Here is a 19,807-nt window from a genome sequence, read left to right on the forward strand (position 1 = left end):
GATACACTACTTAAAAATGAAAAATAGGATTGTCTTACATTTGACGATTCACAATTGCAACATTACACGCGAGCTTATTCAAAGTATAAATGCATGACTCACATATGACTCACAATTCCTAATGTTTGTTTTGTTTTATTTGTTTTTTTTTAAAAATTTACACAAGCATTCATTGCACAATTCACATATCTAAAGTTCTTATGATGAAAAAAACACACAAAAAAAAGAATACAAAAAAAAAAAAAAGTAGCATAATTGACCCACATACGACTGATATGACTCACATGACTTTTGCAATTTCTTCATAACACGATACGATACACGTCTCATAACAGGTTTTACATAACACATTTTTACATAACACGTCCTATATAACACCGGTACATGCATGTCTTGCATGCATAGTTGCATTACTAATTATAATTTTTTTTTTTTGTTCTTAATTCTTTTTTGATAATTTTTTTTTTTGTTTTCATTGCGAATCCTGTTTCGTAAAAGTTGCAACGTTCATTTCACCAGTTTTGATTCGCTTATGTAGGTTTACTGGGTGGCTTGATTGCTCATTCAATTGCTATTCACCATTCAATGCATTAATATAATGTATACCAAACACAGACCAATGTAGATTGACGACGGTATACAAATGACGATAGACATTATTAAATTCGTCCAAATCTTTAATCTCCAACGACGGAGTATTACCTGGTGGAGGTTCTTGTACTGGAGGGGCCGGCACTTGTTGTGATGGGTTGCCCTTCAAGACTTCGTTGGAACATAAATAGATGAAATCTGTGTTGACTCTACCATTGACTGTACAATTTGCATTTTGCCAAATCTTTTCTTGAATGGAATTGAAGACTCTGTTTTCCAGGACGGAATAGACTTCACTGAGAGGTTGTGTTTGCTTGGAGAGCCAAGTTTTGGAGAATTGGATTCTTTGATGATCGATGGGGGAAGGCGTTTCATTTGTATGCTTGGATTTCAAATCGTGGATCTTTGTGCAAAGATGGATTGCGATGGCGGTAGTGTTTTTCGTCCATCTGCAATTGCCATGGTCGTCTGTGATGATGCTAATGATGTCTTTCTTGAGGGCCTTGTACGCATAATTCGCAAGGATGTATTGTTTTGTAGCGGGCTGCATGGTCTTGTCGTTTGTGATGAGTTGTTGGAAAAGCAATTTGCATATTAAAAGACAGACGATTTGACGGATGTCTGCACGTAGGAGGATCAATCTTGTGTGATCGAATGCTAATGCGGTGGGGAATTCTCTTGTCATTTTCCTGCATGACAAGAGACTCAGGATGCTTTTGATACAGATGCGGTATAGATCTTTGGGGGCGGTGCTTGTACAAGCGTATTCTGAATGTTTTGCTTGGAACCAAACGATGGATGATTTGATGTTGAGTTTATTTGTGTTGATGAGGGATTGGAAGTACTGTTTTTCGAAGTCGATGGCGTTGTTGAGAAGTGCGGGACGCAAGATACGGATCTGGTGGTTTGCAATGTCTAGTTTCATTGCCTCTAGGATTTGGAAAACGAGACGGAGGCCCTCGATCAATTTATCCAGGGATTTCAATTCTTCAGCTTCTTTGAATTTCATCATCATCTTATCGACCCAGGGGTCTCTCATGGGGGCACAGTGGTGTTTGAACAACTGAGCGAGCCAAGTGGAGAGTGTTATGAGTTGGAGGGAACCTTTCAGCAAGGCGTTGACGTTTAATTCCGAGTCCAGGATGTTGTTGATCATCTGAGATTCATTGGCGGGTACTATTGTGAGAAGGATATCTTTGAGGGTGTCGAACATTGGGATCAATCTTGTCTTTTTTTTGTCGAATAAGTTTATGTTGTTTAGATAAAGGGTTATTTCCGATTTTACGTTATTCCAGTATTTATCCGAAATTTGCTTTTTTTTGATTCCTCGTTCTCCGTCCAAGTTTGGTCTGAATTGTAAAATGGGATCGAATATGATATCATGTCGTAATTGAGGATTTTTGACGATTTCTTGGAGATCTATTTCTTTGAGGCATTGTAGGTTGATTGGAGGGATGTATGAGCTTGCGAAGGCTGCAGCACTTGCAGCGGCGGCACTGGCACTAGCACTAGCGCTTGCGCTAGTGCTAGTGCTAGTGCCGCTAGCGGTGTTGTTGTTGCAACTGCTGCTGCTGCTGCCTAGATCTCCGCTGACATCCTCAGCACTTGTAGTTGTATTTGGCATTGTGTTTGTATTTAGACCCATGGTTGTATTACTTGTATTAGCGTTGGCATTCGCATTGGCATTCGCATTGGCATTCGCATTGGCGTTCGCATTGGCATTGGCATTGGCAGTGGCTCTTAGTAAAAATCGATGTGTTCTTACATGCTTGCGATGAGGAGTGGTAGTGCTCACGGGTGTTGGCAGATGTGACGGTTGCGGTAGAGGTACATGTGGCGGAGCAACAGACATACGACGCAAGGAAGAATGCAGGATTGCTGGGACAGACTGGGACCGCAACCTTGGCGGCGAGCTTGTAGCAGGCGGCACAGCACGTGCGCCACGAACAAACTGGCCTGTAGCAGGGTCGAAACGTTTGAAGAGGCCGGGTCCGGCAGCAGCAGATGTGTTATTGGCAGTAGCAGGGGTGTTAGTGGGCCCACTGCCCGGAGCAGAGTGGTCCGGGCGGGGCGGCGACAAGGAGCTGGAAGGGCTGGCGGCAGTGGCAGCAGCAGCAGCAGCATTGGAGGTCGAGGCAGAGGCGGAGGCGGCAGCAGCGTTGGCAGCGTTGGCGCTGGCGCTGGCGCTGGCAGGGTTGGAGGTGGGCGGGTGGCGGTCCATGGCGTGGTTGTCTGGGGCGTGCGGGAGAGGCAGGAGGGGGGGTTTTTATGCGGGCGAGGCGTGAGGCGGGAGCCGAGGCCGAGCGCGAGCGAGACCGAGGAGGGCACGTGACCGAGCACGTGATGGGAGCGGTGACGTCATGGCAGGTTTAGCCGCCGAGGTGGTGCCGCGGAGGCCGGCAAGGGTGGCAAATCTTTGCCGTTTGGGGACACGCAGCATGCCAATCCCATGTTGGGGTAAAGTTTGGAGTTTTGTTTTTGTGGCAGCAGGGGGGGGACCAATCTTGAAAAGTATATAAGGGCCACAAAATGTCAAGATCTGTTCCAGAAGTTTTCTTCTTGGATTGTACTACTATTTTATATATATATATATATGTTAGTGTACCGCAGCATATCGATACGAGTGCACTCTGGTATGATCTGACTTGAGTTTTTAACGACTATTAGTTTCTCAAACCACGACTTTTTTTAAAAAGTTAACCTCAACAGCAAACAGAATAGTGTTTTGAACTTACGTCAGTACCGTATCATTGCCCGTATCGTAGTGCAAGTGCAAGTGCAATTCAAAGTATGTTGTGTCAATGCCACGAGGTGTGTTTTGTTGTGCCTTTGTCAAAAACGGATGGCTTATTTTCATGTCACGCGACATTTTTCTTATTTCAAGATTGTTAATGACCACTTGCAATTTTTGCATTGGAAAAAAGACGCCTAACGTAACGTAATTGATCTACCTCAAGCCTTCAATACGTCCAGCGTAATATATCAACTTTCAAAAACTCACTACAATAAGGATTATGTGCCCTAGCTTTCAACTCTGGATTTGGGAGTGTCAGAGCAAATCGATTCTCTTACCATCATTCTCAACTAGTTTGTAGTAGTTGCTTTTTTTCTCCCCTTCACATTGCCGCTAGCGGAAAAAAAAAATTTTATTCTCTTTGACTTATTATATTAGTAAATTTAAATTTAAATTTGAATTAAATCAAAGTTAGCTTTAAAAAAAAATGCTCATGGAGCATGCAACTTTGCCTGAACTAGCAAGTAATGGATCCCATTGATTTCGTATCACCTGAAATTAGTCGAACGATCGAGGATTTTGTTTCAAAAAAATAAAAACCTCTTGCAAATGGTTACACCTGGTCTCCATATGGGAACATCATGAGGAGACAGGACAACAGATGTTTCACATGTGGTACTTTGCATACAACTGATACCCCCCATGTCTCTCATGCTAAGATAACTGAAGTTTAAAATACAGACGTTAGAAGACAAAAGTTGAGCATATCATTAGTATATGGTTCAGAGTAGCAATATCGGACATTACAGCATAAACGTGTGTGGGTATCGATGTCCCCAGCCCATTATCTCCCCTACTTTAATACAAAATTTCCGTAATCAGTAATCCGATATAGTGTAACGGCTATCACATCACGCTTTCACCGTGGAGACCGGGGTTCGACTCCCCGTATCGGAAATTTTGTTTTTTTGCAGCTCGTGTCACGTAGTGTGAGCTACGTTAGGCACGTGTTTAAAGCAAGATCACGTGATAACGGAATGAACATTTAGATTAACAAGTAAGTGAATCATGAAGATAAATTCTATTTAAGAATCTAAAGCTAAGAGGAATAAACTAGAGGGAACAAAAAGAACGAAATACAAAAGATGGAAGTATATAATGAACAAATCGAAACGTAATATTTAACTTACATACGCTCAAGTATACAGTTGTATAGTTTAATAAACAGTTGGTATTAAACTAGCAGCCAAAAAAGATATACTACTGAGAGTGGCAGAGATTAAAATTGTTACACGTGATTTTATTTATCCTCACAATGATTGTATTGTTACTTGTTAGTTTTATAAGCATATTATTCTTTTCTTATTATCCTGTTCATTAAAAAATAAAAATTAAACTTCGATGAGCTAAACACTTTTACACTAGAGGCACAAACTATCTACGCAGCCAGCATTGTCTATTCGCAACTAAATGAAAAACTAGTGCAAATAAAAATCGACAATTATGGAAATATACTAATACCTCCACCTAGTCGTAATGAGTTCGACCAACTTTGGGACTACTATGCTGAAGAAGAGGATCATTCAACCTTAATATTAGAATGTCTTCAAGTCCTTGAAAATTTAAAATTTTCGAAAACTGGAAAGATTCAACGGATAAATTATTCGACCTTGCTCCCATTGTTACATTAGTCATAGAAGAAACAGATCCAACTACAGGATTTATTGCTCCACCCTAACTCTTTGCGGAAATAATTGAAACAAAACAATATGGAAATCTAGAAGAATGCTATTAAAGATGGGATTAGAAGGAAATCTCAAAATCATTTTACGAAATATATTTACTGCTTTCATTCTTAAGGTTTAGAGACTCCGGTGGGAAATTGCCGCCATCATCTGTAAAACTAATACAGTTATTTATCAATGAGGCTAATTTAGAAAATCCAGAAAATACTTGACTTTTAAAGGAAACAACTCGTAAAATATCTTCATATCTTCAACTATTGACAGATTTCGCAAACGATCAATCAAATTTCGCTTTTGATTCCCAAAATTCGTCGAAGAACTTAACTTTATGACCAATGAATATGAAAAAATCACAATCAATGGTTCTAACTTCATAAGTAAAAACCAATTCATTAATACATTTATTAAAAATAAAAAAACAAATTCACAAAGGTGTAGAACGAGTTGATAAATATTATAGTTAGAGAAGTTGACAGTGTAGTGACTATGATAGTAGATCCTGCGGTAGGTGCATTCTAGTAATTGGAATTATGAGTTAATGAGTTTTCTTCCAGAATATAGATACATACACATATATATATATATATATATACTAGAAACATGTCTTGTAAAAATGATGGACTATTTTCTTCTACTACTACTAGTGATATTTTATAATATGTGACATAAGGCACGTGATCCAGCTCAAAAATATTTTGGAAAAAGATATGCTCCGATACGGGGAGTCGAACCCCGGTCTCCACGGTGAAAGCGTGATGTGATAGCCGTTACACTATATCGGATTACCAATTATGGAAATGTTGAAGACATATTCTAAATAATAAAACGTACTGTTCTCAAGTTTAGGCTTTAAGCAAACGATCACGCAATCCGATGACTATGAGTCATACAATCGTACAGTCGTGCGTTCACACAATTATATGACTAGGAGTAATAATATCATGCAATTGTGCAATTTCTTGACAAGTTAATAAACTAATATTTAGGATAAATAGGGCTATTTGAAAACGTATAAATAGGGCTACTTATCCATCAAGAATTCATAAGTTTATAGTTCGTTCATATTAATTTTACTGGGATTCAAGAGAGTTAGACGTTGTTATACAATGTTTAAGATGTAATGACGATTACTGTTTTTTAGAAATATATAGTAAATACTATAACTAAAATGAATATATTTCTTAAATAGTGTTTTTTTTATATAAAAAGAAAAACACATTTTAAACAATAAGTCACGTGATAAAAGTCTTTTTACCACTTAATAGAAAATGATATAATCATATTCCAGCAAATACTTTTCAAAGGTCAACGCCACCTTTCCCATTTTACTTTAATTGGACTGTTTGTAAACTTACTTACAATGGTAGAAGTGCACAGTTTGAGTAATGCTGGCTAACTAGTAGAGATTATGCATCGAACAGATATTCACAGGTATGCAACTAGCAGTTGATCGGTGTTGTGTATAATTTCTAGTTAGCAACTTGTAGCTGAGTATAAAGTCGATCTCGTCTACAACAGTTGTGTATCGTACTCCTAAGTTGGTTTACAACACCTGGTAGCGTATTTTTATTATTGTTTTATCCCACTGTTTCGGTTATTTTGTCACTATGTCTTCTTCTGTTGCTGTCATGACAGTTGAAATTAAAGTTCCTCACGTCTTTACCGGTGACCGTAAAGATATTATCAAGTTGCATAGTCTTTTGCAATCCCTCGAAGTTCAGTTTGTCGTAAAACGTGTTACGAACGATTATGAACGTATCTGTCATTTGGCTGCTAATTTATATGGTCCGGCCTTAGACTGGTTCATGACCTTCTCTGGCAACCACGATGTGTCCGAAATGGCCTTTGACACCTTCAAAGAGGCTTTTAAACAAGCCTTCCAAGGTAAGTTTGACTCCTATGATGTTATTCAGAAGCTTTCTCGTTAACTCAAAAAGACAAGATTGAAGCCTACGTTTCAACCTTTGACCGTTACCGCAAACTCCTACCACCACGCTCCTTGAGTGATGATGTTTTAATCAATCTTTTCATTAAAGGGTTAAAACCAAACACTCGCAAAGACTTACGTTTAAAAACCGTATCCTCGTTCTACGAAGCAACCAAGTTGGCTATTCGTGCAGAACACTGCTGTTACTCCATTATTAGATGATAATTCCACCCCTACTGTCGATGCCGATGGTGATGTCATTATGGCTATTTCCTCTACTCCTCGCCGTGTTTCGTCTCGTTCCAGATACAACAACACTTCTTATCCTCCTCGTAGCTCGGATGATTCCTGGCGTGAAAAGTGTCGTCAATTGTTGCTTTCAGAACCACCTCTGTTTTCACTGTTTCTCTAGCGGTCATGTAGCTGCTAAATGCCCAAAAACTTCCACTCGTTCCGCGAGGCCTAGGTCACACCGTTCACACCGTGACTAAGCTAATCACCACTTGTCTTTCGTCTTCGCCTCGGTTCGATCACTCCCAAGCCGCTTCAACTGGTAACGCTACTTCTATGGCTAATATTGATTCCCAACACCCTTCTGTATATCCTGACTCTGACACTCCAATCAACCATGATTCTGCCATCCCTACTATTGTTGACCATTCCCATCCCGTGGTACCTATTTTTTCTGCTGAACTTACACCTCTCGTTGGTCCTCGTTTAGAACCCTGTTGTCTTGTTAATAATGTTCCCGTTACTGTTTTATTTGATTCCGGTAGTCCCACCTCATTTGTGAGTGCTTCCCTAGTTGCTAAACACCACTGGCCCACCTATTCGGTAACCCCATTTAAGTGGAAAGGTGCTCTCCCAGGATCTGCTCAATCAACCCTAGCTACTACATGCAGTATCCAAGTCCAAGATCAGTTACTCAAGGTTGCTGCGTATGTGGCACCCGAACTCACTGACCGTGTCATGATCGGTTGGCCTATTATGAAGGATCACTTAGATTTAGTATGTCCCTCTGAATCCTTATCCATCGCTGTTGACTGTCTACACGAAGGCACTATTCCTGATTATTATGGTTCAGAACTTGCCGAAGTATTTGTACTTACCCTAGATTCTACCCTCGTCTCTGATTCGTTTACGCTGTTACCTGCTGATATCCGTCAAGATTTTGCTACTACTGTAACTGATACTCTTCCTCCGAATGCTGGTACTAAGTCATACTCACATGAGATTATCTTAAAGGAGGGAGGACGACCACCTCGTTTAGCTCCGTACCGTTTAACACCGAAATTAGAAAAAGAATGCCGCCAAATTGTTGAAGATTTGTTAAAAAATCAATTTATCAGTGAGAGTAAATCTCCATACTCATCACCTGTACTATTAGTTAAGAAAAAAGACGGTAGTTTTAGGATGGTTGTCGATTTCAGAGAGTTAAACAAAGTTACAGTTAAGGATCCCTTTCCATTACCTCGAATAGACGATTTGTTAAGTAAACTCGGCGATTGTGCTCTTTTTACCACTCTGTATCTACATTCGGGCTATCATCAGATTCCACTAGATCCGGATAGTGAAGAAATGACCGGCTTTACTACCCCTTTTGGCCACTATTAATACAAAGTAATGCCGTTTGGCTTATGTAACGCCCCAGCTACCTTTTCTGGATACATTCAATGGTTAATAGGCAATACTCCTAATGTTTTGTTTTGTTTACTTAGATGATATCCTAATTGCCTCGGAAGATAAGGAATCTCATCTTGAAGAAGGAAAATTTGGTATGCAAAAAGAAGAAATGTCATTTCTTACAAGAGTCTGTAGAATTCCTAGGATTCAGATTGGGTAAAAACGGTATTATGGTACAACAAGAAAAAATTCGAGCAGTTAAAGAGATGCCCACGCCAAACACAATTAAATCAGCTCAATCCTTTCTGGGAATGGTAAACTATTATAGGAATTTTATTCCCCAGTGCTCATTGTTGTCCAAACCTATTATTGAATTTATTTCTAAAAAATGTGATTGGTCCAAGAAACAAGATCAAGCGGTTATTACTCTAAAACAAAAATTATGCTCAGCACCCGTACTAGTCCCATTTATTCCTGGTGACGAATACCGTCTTTCTACAGATGCTAGCACTATCGCTCTTGGTGGGGTACTAGAACGTTTACACATGGGACAACTTGTTGGTGTAATTGGTTATTTTTCAAAAACTGTTAATCCTACTCAAGCATGTTATCCGGTTGGAGAAATAGAGTTGTTGTCAATCATTCAAAACTTACAACACTTCAAATACTATCTACATGGACACCACTTCATCTTAAGAACTGATCATATATCCTTATTGGCATACAGAAATAAGAAAGAACCCTCTGCAAGAATTTCACGATGGTTAGACTTCTTAGCTGAGTTTGATTTCACCTTAGAATACATTAAAGGATGACTTAATCATGTAGCAGATGCCTTAAGTAGACCGGCTACGGAAAATGAGATTACCACTAACGAAGTTAATAAAGTTGCAATAATTGAAGAAATTGAAGATCCAACTATGGTATTTCCAATAAACAGTATAGAGAGAATCTCCCCAGTTGATTGGCGTGAAGATTGGATCCAAGACGCCTGGTCCGCTGCAGTTTTGGTATATTTAGGTTTGGTTCAAGATGTCAAGATTAATCCCACTGATAAGTGGTTATTTGATAAGTATGTTAAGAAACTCAAGCTGTCCAAAAAATCTATGGCTCGATACAAGTTTGATGACCAAATATTATATTATGATGATAGAGTCTGTGTACCTCGCTCCAGACGTACCGAACTACTAAACATTTATCACGATAACATATTGCATTGTGGACATTTTGGTGAAGTTACTACGATTAATAAAATATGTCCTAATTACTATTGGCCTTCAATGACGGTAGATATTCGTACTTATATCAAAGGATGTTTACAATGCCAAATTATGAAAAAATTTAGACCTAAGAAAGATGGACAACTGGAACCATTAGATATTCCACAAGGACGTTGGCTAGAATTGTCAATTGATTTTGTTACCGGACTTCCAACTACTCAATCTCAGAACGACATGATCATGGTTGTAGTTGATAGGTTTTCTAAAAGAGCCCATTTCATAGCCACTCAAATATCCTTAGGATCTGTCGGTACGTTAGACTTATTTTATCGGTTTATTTTTGCTTATCATGGTTTTCCAAGAACGATTGTTTCAGATAGAGATATTAGATTCACCAGCTCGTTTTACAAAGAAGTGACAGAAAGACTAGGCATCAAATTATTACTATCTTCCTCTAATCATCCACAAACAGATGGTCAGACGGAAAGCGTTAACAAAACCTTAGGTCGGTTACTAAGAAGTTACTGTTCACAAGATCAAGATAATTGGGACCATTTTCTCCCTCACCTTGAATTCGTTTACAATTCCACATTCCAACGTTCTATTCAAGCTTCACCATTTGAAGTAGATTTAGGTTATGTACCCAACGAACCATTACTAGACATTGGTAATGAGCTGTCGGCGCGTAATCTATCCGCTGTTGACTTATCAAAAACCATCAAGGTGATTTCTCTAAGAACTACAGATTTTCTCAAGCAATCACAAGAGGACATGGAATCACATGCGAATGAAACTCGAACGGCCAATGATTACAAACTCGGTGAATATGTGTTACTTCACCGTGATGCATATTTTACTGGGGGAAAGTACTTAAAGATCCAACCCATATTGTTAGGACCATTTAAGATTGTAAAAATAGGAAAAAACACCGTTGAACTTGATCTACCATCATCCTTTAAGAAACATAGGGTTATCAATATAAAATGGATAAAAAAGTTTGTATTAGACAAAGATAGGTACCCAAAAAGTCTACCAAGAACCTCGATTGAACGAATACAACGTGCTCAGGAAATAATTGCAGTCATAGGGTACGATGTGGAAAGCCACGAATACTACTGCAAGATGAAAGATGTTGATCCCACTCTAACCTGTACATACTCGTTAGAAGAATTTAATAAGTTAACAAGCTCAAAGAAATCTTCGTTGTTAAACAATTTCAATACGCTTGTGAATACAAATTAAAGAGGGGAAGATGTTGTAGACGAGATTGACTTTATACTCATCTACAAGTTGCTAACTAGAAATTATACATAACACTGAGCAACTGCTAGTTGCATACCTGTGAATATCGGTTCAATGCATAATCTCTACTAGTTAGCCAGCATTACTCAAACTGTGCACTCCTACCCTTATAAGTAAGTTTACAAACAGTCCAATTAAAGTAAAATGGGAAAGGTGGCGTTGACCTTTGAAAAGTATTTAAAGGCCTAGCTTTTCCAGACTTAAGACATAAATTTATAGTTCTTTCACATAGTTATTTAGTTTAAAAAGAACAACAATTATATTCGTAAGTTCGAAGTATTAACTGGTGTTAAGTTAATAAGATTGTTAAGTTTAGTTTTGGTAATTACTATTTAAGTGTATCGTACTCCTAAGTTGGTCTACAACAAATTTCAACAAATTCCTGGTTCCTTGGCCCAGTTGGTTAAGGCATCGTGCTAATAACGCGGGGATCAGCGGTTCGATCCCGCTAGGAACCATTTTTTGCGAGAATATATATGGTCACGTGATAAACAATGTTTTCTAATATTCTTCTTGCCAAAAAAATAAATTTATCTTATTCAAGTATTTAAATCTCTGTATATTTTTGCTCTAGCTTGGTTTTTATTGAACAAGTCCAATTTATGTGTAAATTTTATGCTGACGGCAATTCACTTTCAAGATCTCTTAATAACATTGATAACGCATTTCTTGGTATTTTGCATGTTATCTATTTCTAATTACTACGTTAAGTGGGAATACGGACTATAATTACCAAATGCTTCATCTTTATAAAATCATCTGCAACCATAAGTTATTATGAACAAATAATATACTTTGTAATTCACCTCAAAAAAAAAAAAAAAAAAAAGGAAAATACCTGTGTAGTAGAATCTAGATTGGCACTTGGAATAAAAGTTGGATTACAATATGTGCGATTGTTTTCTAATACTTCCTCTCAAGAGAAATTATATGTCTAGTAAAATGAAACTATCTATGGAGTGACCTTAAGTAAATCATAAATGTGAGTCCTACTACAAGTTTTTAGATAAGGTGACCTCTGTAAAATAAAACTTTTCCAAACAATCCTAATTTCTGAATTAAAAACTAAAACTGTCATAAAATTATTCTACCTCGTGCTTAAAATTTGGTATTAATCAAAGGCTTGTTTAGAGAAAACTAATTCCTGATACTTATGGTAAGATTAATAAAACCAGGAGCTGTAACACAAACCTTTTTTTTTTTGTTTTTCATAATACCAATAATTTCTAATATCGAATTTATCAAGAATATGGGAGGGAGGGGGGGGGGGGTAATTACATAGCTGTTCATTATTTTTCTTTTTTAGAAACTTTCTGAGATGTAATCTTCGAGCTATGTTACGATAATTGTAAGTAGGTTAGTATCTGTAGATCAAAAAAAATTAGATAAAATGAGCTATTTTTTAGTAACTATCCTTGCAGCTATTATTTTTTTAATGGCTGGTAAATTCGTTAGATTAATTTTTAATTAAATATTTTTCAGGAAACTCTATTCAAACTTTAAAGGATGGGTTCTCTACTTTTTTTTTTAATGAAAAATTATTTCCTATAGCGGTATTTATTATGGCGTGCTTTTAATATGTCAAAGTAATTAATGCTGGCTTACAATCTTCCAGATCACTTAAGATCGATCAATTTTTGATATATACATTTTACCGATTTTAAGAAAATCTGAATACGTCATCGGGAATTTCCTTTTTCGCTTAAATTCGCGTATTTAATTTTAGGCTGGTTAATAATAGCTGGTTTAAAAATAGCTCCCTTTATTTACATGTCAATAAAAAAAAATGCGATGGATGGTGTTTAATAATAATTAGATGTTTATTGATCTAGATCAAGATCAAGATTAAAAAAATACGAAATAAAGACTAGTTTTCTTATCTTGAATTATTCATATAAATACTGCAATGCTTTCTTGATAATGAATGTATTTGTTGTGTCAATTCTCAAGAAATCATCAACAAAAGATAACAACTATATATTCTAACATTCTCACAACTCGTCATTCAGAAAAATGCAATACAAACAAACTCTAACTGTTGCTGCCTTAGCTTCTACCACCTTAGCTGCTTACAAGCCAAATGAACCATGGTCTACCTTAACTCCAAGTGCCACTTATTCTGGTGCCATGACTGATTACACCGGTTCTTTTGGTATTGCTGTTATCCCATTGGCTACTTCAGCTATCTCCTCTTCAGCTGCCAAGGCTAAGAGAGATGCTGTTTCTCAAATTGGTGATGGTCAAATCCAAGCTGCTACTACTACCACCTCTACCGTTGCTCCAAAACAAACTGCTGCTGCTGTCTCTCAAATCGGTGACGGTCAAATTCAAGCCACTACCAAAACTGAAGCTCCAAAACAAACTGCCGCTGCTGTTTCTCAAATTGGTGATGGTCAAATTCAAGCCACTACTAACACTATTGTTCCAAAGCAAACCGCCGCTGCTGTTTCTCAAATTGGTGATGGTCAAATCCAAGCCACTACCAACACTGAAGCTCCAAAATCAACTGCTGCTGCTGTCTCTCAAATTGGTGATGGTCAAATCCAAGCCACTACCAACACTGAAGCTCCAAAGTCTACTGCTGCTGCTGTTTCTCAAATAGGTGACGGTCAAGTTCAAGCTACCACCAGAAAGACTACCACTTTAGATGGTAAATCTTTCTCTGCTACTGCCACTGAAGCTGAATCTACAACTTCTACCGCTTCTACTTCTTCCTCTCAATCATCAGAAGATGCCTTCTTCGAAGCTCAAGCTTGTAAGAACAATGGCACTTTAACTATGACATTAAAGGATGGTATCTTAACCGACGCTAAGGGTAGAGTCGGTTCTATTGTTGCTAACAGACAATTCCAATTTGATGGTCCACCACCACAAGCTGGTGCTATCTACGCTGCTGGTTGGTCTATCACTCCAAAGGGTAACTTGGCCATTGGTTCCAACGATGTCTTCTACCAATGTTTATCTGGTAACTTCTACAACTTATACGATGAAACTCAAGGTGAACAATGTCACAAAGTTTACTTGCAAGCAGTTGAATTGGTTAACTGTTAAGCATAACACAGTGATTCTTTTTGTACTCTTTTTCTGTTTTTCATGTCATAACCATAATTTTGCATTCAATTGTCTTTTCACGCATCCCACGATGATTGTATACTAGTTCTTTTCTCATTTATTTTTAAACATTTTATAAAAACTCTGTATATTCTATAAAAATTTAATCAAAATCATACTATTAAATTTCGCTATTCTACTTCGAATATTACTGGAAAGCCCATCTACTGGTCAAGAAATAAGTGCAATGTCTATCAATATAACATTATTTACAATATTTTTTCCTTTTCCTTTCCCAACTTGATAAATAATCTATGATTAAGATAGTATAAAGCAGGTTTATAATTATTTTTGAATAAAAATTCTAATATTATTCAAAAACTATTGGTTATACGACCAGATATATTACAAGTTTAAAAGAATAAAGCCCTGCCTAAATCTTTAGTTCAATTTGAGTAGCCCATATTAAAAGAAATTTAGATTTTCAATTAATAAACAACTAACAGTAGCGTGATGTAATCTTGTATTAGCAAGTAATTTTGTATTTTTTTGGCAGTTGCAAATATTTGAAGGCTCTTATCATAAGGGAAAAGCTACGGAATATGTAAGCGGAAGAAAGGCGGAGTTTTGATATTAGTAGCAAACCCATTTTGACGGACATGACCAAGGAACGTGAAAAGATCTAGTGGGACTTAAAAGGGCAAAGAGACAAAGGACTTTTTTGGGTAACCCATTGTTATCTGTGTGTTAATTTTTATCCTTCAACCATTAAATACCTGGTTGCAAAACCTTCAATCAGTCCCAGCATGTGCTTTAGCACCTAATTATATATAAGAAAGATGATGATTGTTTATTCTCTTCTAATTTAATCCCTATATATTTTGCCAAGCCTTAAAAAATAAAATAAACCGCTAGGACATTCGAAAATTAAAAAAAAGAGTAATATGGTATTAGTTCAATCCATAAAGTTTGGTAATACTGGTTTAAAAGTATGCCCTATTATCGTTGGCTGTATGAGTTACGGGAAAAAGCAATGGCGTGAATGAGTTCTTGAAGATAAAAAGGAAATCTTTGACATTTTAAAGCATTGTTATGATATTGGTTTAAGAACTTTTGATACAGCTGATATGTATAGTAATGGCCGAAGTGAACTCATCTTAGGTGAATTCTTGAAAGAATATAAGATCCCAAGAGAAACTGTTGTAATTTTGTCTAAAGTATATAACCCTGTTGATGATACCGTTCCTGCTTTTAGGCCAGGTGTTAACCCATTTACTGAAGACGAGAAGCTTCACTTTGCTAATCAAAAAGGTTTATCTAGAAAACATATCATAGATGCATGTAAAAATTCTGTTCGAAGATTAGGTACTTATATTGATGTGTACCAAATCCATAGAGCAGATCCAGATACACCAATAGAGGAGACAATGAGGGCTTTGAATGATGTTGTACAAGAAGGATTAACAAGATACATTGGTGCTTCCTCCATGTTAGCAACTGAATTTGCAGAATATCAATTTATTGCTGAGAAAAATGGTTGGTCTAAGTTTGTTAACATGCAAGATTGTTACAACTTATTATACAGAGAAGAAGAAAGAGAAATGATTCCATTTGTTAAGAAGCATGGGATTACTTTGACTCCTTGGTCTCCATTACAAAGAGGTTTATTAACCAGGCCAGTGAATGTAAAATCAACAAGATTCAGACGGTACTTTAATAAGCCGCGGTTTAAATCAATATCAAGATTTCGAGATCGAAATTATTAATCGTGTTAAGAAACTCTCCAAGAAGTATAATGTTTCAATGGCAGAAATAGCGACTTCTTGGATATTGAGTAAAGGAACAATTCCTATTTTAGGTTTAAATTCAATTAAAAGAGTAGATGTAGCTGTAGATGCTCTATCCGTTAAATTGACTGACGAAGAGTACGCTTACTTGGAAGAACCATACAAGCCAAACCCTCTAATCCAGTAGATCATTTCATAGCTAGTAGTGTAAATAATTAAGCATCAATACTGAAGTTGTTTCTATACTGTAAATAATACTCTTACTAGATTTCTTTTAGTGATACTATAATTGCTTTAAAAAAAGTCATTAAGTTTTCATACATTTTTTGAATATTTTCTTTTTAGTACTTTTTTATCTACAAAATTGAAATATTTTATTCAAGTAGAAACTAAATGTTAAATAAAGTAAAGTTAATTGAAGTATTTTGATATATTCAACATAATATTTTTTAAAAAGCATTGAGTTTTCTATATCTAAAACCAGAGTATAGTACAAGAAGATAACAACACTATAATTTTCGGTTTTAAATAGGTAGCAAATGGATTTGAAACGAAATTGAGTGTACATTTTAAATCGTCAAAGTAAAACAAAATCATTTTTTTTAAAGATACCTTTTCAATGGTTTACTACTAGTTTTAAAATAAAAAAATTAACATGAGGGAGGATATCTTTGAAACTAGTGATAGGTCGGTGTTTATAATAATAACGTGAAGCTAAGAACATTTTCATGTCATATTACTATAAGGACTAAACTAATGTATTAGTCACTGTAATATTTATTATACAATAAAGATTTTATTAGATATCTATTAATAATGTTTTTACAAATTTAGCTATCAAAACAGTCAGAACTTCATTTTTAACAGATTATTTAATCTACTTGCAACAAACTTTTAAAGAAAAAAAAATTATGTGGTATTTCGGATTGTATTTAGATCAGAATAAGCTTGATTCCTTTATGTATAATATATACAGGACTATGAACTATATTATGACCAATAAATAAGTAAAATCAGTTTATATACAAGCCTGAACACCTAGAGAATGCTATACCTATACATATTGTGTATTGAAACATACCGAAGAATAGCCCATATTGATGCTAATGTTGCTGGAAAATAATTATTTTATTCTCCAGAAAATCCAATATTTAATCAAGAATATCATCATTAAATAATGTCAGCTTCTCTCAACTTCCAGTAAATGCATACCAGATGTTACCATATCAATTGAAGCAGATTTATTGTTCTTATAAATAAATAAAGTAACGAAAATTGAGGCAACTTGGCCGAGTGGTTAAGGCGATAGATTAGAAATCTCTTGGGCTCTGCCCGCACAGGTTCGAATCCTGTAGTTGTCGAATTTTTCTCACAAAAAGATAAATCACGTGATATATATCCTCTTCAGGTTTAGTTTTTTTAGTTTCTTTTTTTTTTTTTAGTTCTTTACCAGGTATCAGTGGCAAAAATAAAGGTATTCAAATTAATAGATAAATGTATAAATTTTAGATATTAAATTTCATCTTAGTAAAACAATTTATTTTCAAATAATAATAATAATTATAATATTGTTTATATATAAGGGCAAACACATAACTATCTATTAGAACTGAATACTAGTTATCTTCGAGAGAAAAATAATAATAATAGTAATAATAATATAATACAGAATGGGACAAGGGCCTTCACAAAATAAGAAACAAAAGAAAGGTAATCAAAAACCAAAATATGAACCACCAGTTCAATCGAAGTTTGGTAGAAAAAAGAGAACCAGTGGACCAGCTACGGCAGAAAAATTACCTAATATCTATCCTAATACTCGTTGTAAATTAAAGTTACTTAGAATGGAAAGAATTAAGGATCATTTATTATTAGAAGAAGAATATGTTATAAATTCTGAAATATTAAAACCATTTGAAAAAAAGCAGGAGGAAGAAAAGAAGCAATTACAGGAAATTAGAGGAAATCCATTAAGTATTGGTGTATTGGAAGAAATTATTGATGATGATCATGCAATTGTTACCAGTCCAACAATGCCTGACTATTATGTTTCAATTTTGTCCTTTGTTGACAAAGAATTATTAGAACCTGGTTGTTCTGTTTTATTACATCATAAGACAATGTCTATTGTTGGTGTATTACAAGACGATGCTGATCCAATGGTTTCTGTTATGAAAATGGACAAATCTCCAACTGAAACATATAGTGACATTGGTGGTTTAGAATCACAAATCCAAGAAATCAAAGAAGCTGTCGAACTACCATTAACTCATCCAGAATTATACGAAGAAATGGGTATTAAACCACCAAAGGGTGTTATCTTATACGGTGCACCAGGTACAGGTAAAACTTTATTAGCCAAAGCTGTGGCGAATCAAACATCTGCCACATTTTTAAGAATTGTTGGTTCAGAATTAATTCAGAAATATTTAGGTGATGGTCCAAGATTAGTTAGACAAATCTTTAAAGTAGCAGGTGAAAATGCTCCAAGTATTGTATTTATTGATGAAATCGATGCAATTGGTACTAAGAGATATGATTCAAATAGTGGTGGTGAAAGAGAAATTCAAAGAACAATGCTGGAACTATTAAATCAACTAGATGGTTTCGATGATACAAGTGATGTTAAAGTTATAATGGCAACTAATAAGATAGAAAGTTTAGATCCGGCCTTAATTAGACCTGGTAGAATCGATCGTAAAATTCTATTCGAAAACCCAGATTTATCAACCAAACGTAAAATTCTTGCTATTCACACTTCTAAGATGAGTTTAAGTGAAGATGTCAGTTTGGATGAATTGGTCACCTCTAAAGATGATCTATCAGGTGCCGATATTCAAGCCATGTGTACAGAAGCTGGGTTACTGGCTCTTAGAGAAAGAAGAATGCAAGTTACTGCAAAGGACTTCGAACAAGGTAAAGAGCGTGTCTTGAAGAACAAGATTGAAGAAAACTTGGAAGGTTTATATTTGTAAGCATGCATCTACTTTTTCCACTGACCAAGCTCTTTAACATTTTAAGTACTGGAATGCATATAGATATATATTCTCAGCATGTAAGCATTATTCGATGAGCATCCATGATCCCAACTGTGCTAATTGAATAGCAACTTTAATCAAAAGTAACTTTTGGCATAAGGAAGTTTATTTATATTTATATTTATACTTCTGTTTATGTTTCTACTTCTGCTTCTGCTTCTAAATATAGCAATTACCGTAATAGTTCCGTATCACGTGAACGTCAATTTGAGGTATGCAGATTTCCGATGAACTGGGAAAAAAAACTACGTAACGTAAGGCCACTAAAAATAAGCATTTGCTAAATACTGAAAAAGAAAAAAAAAAGCCATTGATGGCTATGAAGCTGGAAGGACAATTTGACTAACCAGTTTTTTTTATTTTATTTTTGAAAAAAAGTACAATAAGAGTCGTAATCATATACATCTACTTCTGATTAACCATAAAATATCTAATCTGTTAAAAAACAATAGAAACAGAGCAAGAACATTTAAAGAAAGTCATATCAAAGTGTTAAGTGTATTCGTCTTTTTCATCGATATAAGGGCATATCAATTTTATTTAATTACCAATTTGCTAATAAGTGATCATATCTTGGAGTATTACCTATTAGCTATTATTATTAACTACTAATATATATACTGCATTATTTTCTTTATTTTTCTTTATTATTATTATTTATTATTAGATTTTTTTTTTTTTTTTTTTCTATATTTTTATTCATTTTACCGTTTTTAGATCGATAAATTTCGGTTACTTTGCTGCTCCACATTATTTGCGATATTATACTATTTTTTTTTTCAATATAAT

The 19,807-nt window shown here is 35.6% G+C and overlaps 7 protein-coding genes and 4 non-coding genes across 11 annotated transcripts; 9 read left to right on the forward strand and 2 right to left on the reverse strand.

Annotated features, from left to right (window-relative positions):
* Nucleotides 1-571: 571 nt before the first annotated feature.
* TBLA0F00640 (uncharacterized protein) lies at nucleotides 572-2,812 on the reverse strand (the record flags this gene model as incomplete). Its single annotated transcript, XM_004181079.1, has 1 exon — nucleotides 572-2,812. One exon carries the CDS (start codon nucleotides 2,810-2,812, stop codon nucleotides 572-574), a length of 2,241 nt encoding a protein of 746 aa, XP_004181127.1.
* A 1,398-nt stretch (nucleotides 2,813-4,210) lies between these two features.
* Nucleotides 4,211-4,282, forward strand: TBLA0Ftrna1E. The gene has a single exon. It is a non-coding gene; the product is annotated as a tRNA-Glu (tRNA).
* Nucleotides 4,283-5,780: 1,498 nt separating this feature from the next.
* TBLA0Ftrna2E lies at nucleotides 5,781-5,852 on the reverse strand. The gene has a single exon. It is a non-coding gene; the product is annotated as a tRNA-Glu (tRNA).
* Nucleotides 5,853-7,564: 1,712 nt separating this feature from the next.
* On the forward strand, nucleotides 7,565-8,611 carry TBLA0F00655 (reverse transcriptase family protein; the record flags this gene model as incomplete). The annotated part of the gene is made up of 1 exon (XM_004181080.1): nucleotides 7,565-8,611. One exon carries the CDS (start codon nucleotides 7,565-7,567, stop codon nucleotides 8,609-8,611), a length of 1,047 nt encoding a protein of 348 aa, XP_004181128.1.
* Nucleotides 8,612-8,850: 239 nt separating this feature from the next.
* TBLA0F00657 (Ty3/Gypsy family RNase HI domain-containing protein) lies at nucleotides 8,851-9,435 on the forward strand (the record flags this gene model as incomplete). Its single annotated transcript, XM_004181081.1, has 1 exon — nucleotides 8,851-9,435. The coding sequence occupies one exon, from the start codon at nucleotides 8,851-8,853 to the stop codon at nucleotides 9,433-9,435; it is 585 nt and encodes a 194-aa protein (XP_004181129.1).
* A 105-nt stretch (nucleotides 9,436-9,540) lies between these two features.
* Nucleotides 9,541-11,082, forward strand: TBLA0F00660 (integrase; the record flags this gene model as incomplete). Its single annotated transcript, XM_004181082.1, has 1 exon — nucleotides 9,541-11,082. One exon carries the CDS (start codon nucleotides 9,541-9,543, stop codon nucleotides 11,080-11,082), a length of 1,542 nt encoding a protein of 513 aa, XP_004181130.1.
* A 444-nt stretch (nucleotides 11,083-11,526) lies between these two features.
* TBLA0Ftrna2I lies at nucleotides 11,527-11,600 on the forward strand. Its single transcript has one exon. It is a non-coding gene; the product is annotated as a tRNA-Ile (tRNA).
* A 1,555-nt stretch (nucleotides 11,601-13,155) lies between these two features.
* Nucleotides 13,156-14,193, forward strand: TBLA0F00670 (uncharacterized protein; the record flags this gene model as incomplete). Its single annotated transcript, XM_004181083.1, has 1 exon — nucleotides 13,156-14,193. The coding sequence occupies one exon, from the start codon at nucleotides 13,156-13,158 to the stop codon at nucleotides 14,191-14,193; it is 1,038 nt and encodes a 345-aa protein (XP_004181131.1).
* Nucleotides 14,194-15,320: 1,127 nt separating this feature from the next.
* On the forward strand, nucleotides 15,321-15,959 carry TBLA0F00680 (uncharacterized protein; the record flags this gene model as incomplete). The annotated part of the gene is made up of 1 exon (XM_004181084.1): nucleotides 15,321-15,959. One exon carries the CDS (start codon nucleotides 15,321-15,323, stop codon nucleotides 15,957-15,959), a length of 639 nt encoding a protein of 212 aa, XP_004181132.1.
* A 1,300-nt stretch (nucleotides 15,960-17,259) lies between these two features.
* On the forward strand, nucleotides 17,260-17,341 carry TBLA0Ftrna4S. Its single transcript has one exon. It is a non-coding gene; the product is annotated as a tRNA-Ser (tRNA).
* Nucleotides 17,342-17,650: 309 nt separating this feature from the next.
* Nucleotides 17,651-18,955, forward strand: RPT2 (proteasome regulatory particle base subunit RPT2; the record flags this gene model as incomplete). Its single annotated transcript, XM_004181085.1, has 1 exon — nucleotides 17,651-18,955. One exon carries the CDS (start codon nucleotides 17,651-17,653, stop codon nucleotides 18,953-18,955), a length of 1,305 nt encoding a protein of 434 aa, XP_004181133.1.
* Between the last annotated feature and the right edge of the window lie 852 nt (nucleotides 18,956-19,807).

This window comes from Henningerozyma blattae, chromosome 6, assembly GCF_000315915.1.
Source record: "Henningerozyma blattae CBS 6284 chromosome 6, complete genome".
In the NCBI taxonomy this organism is placed as follows: Eukaryota; Fungi; Ascomycota; class Saccharomycetes; order Saccharomycetales; family Saccharomycetaceae; genus Henningerozyma; species Henningerozyma blattae.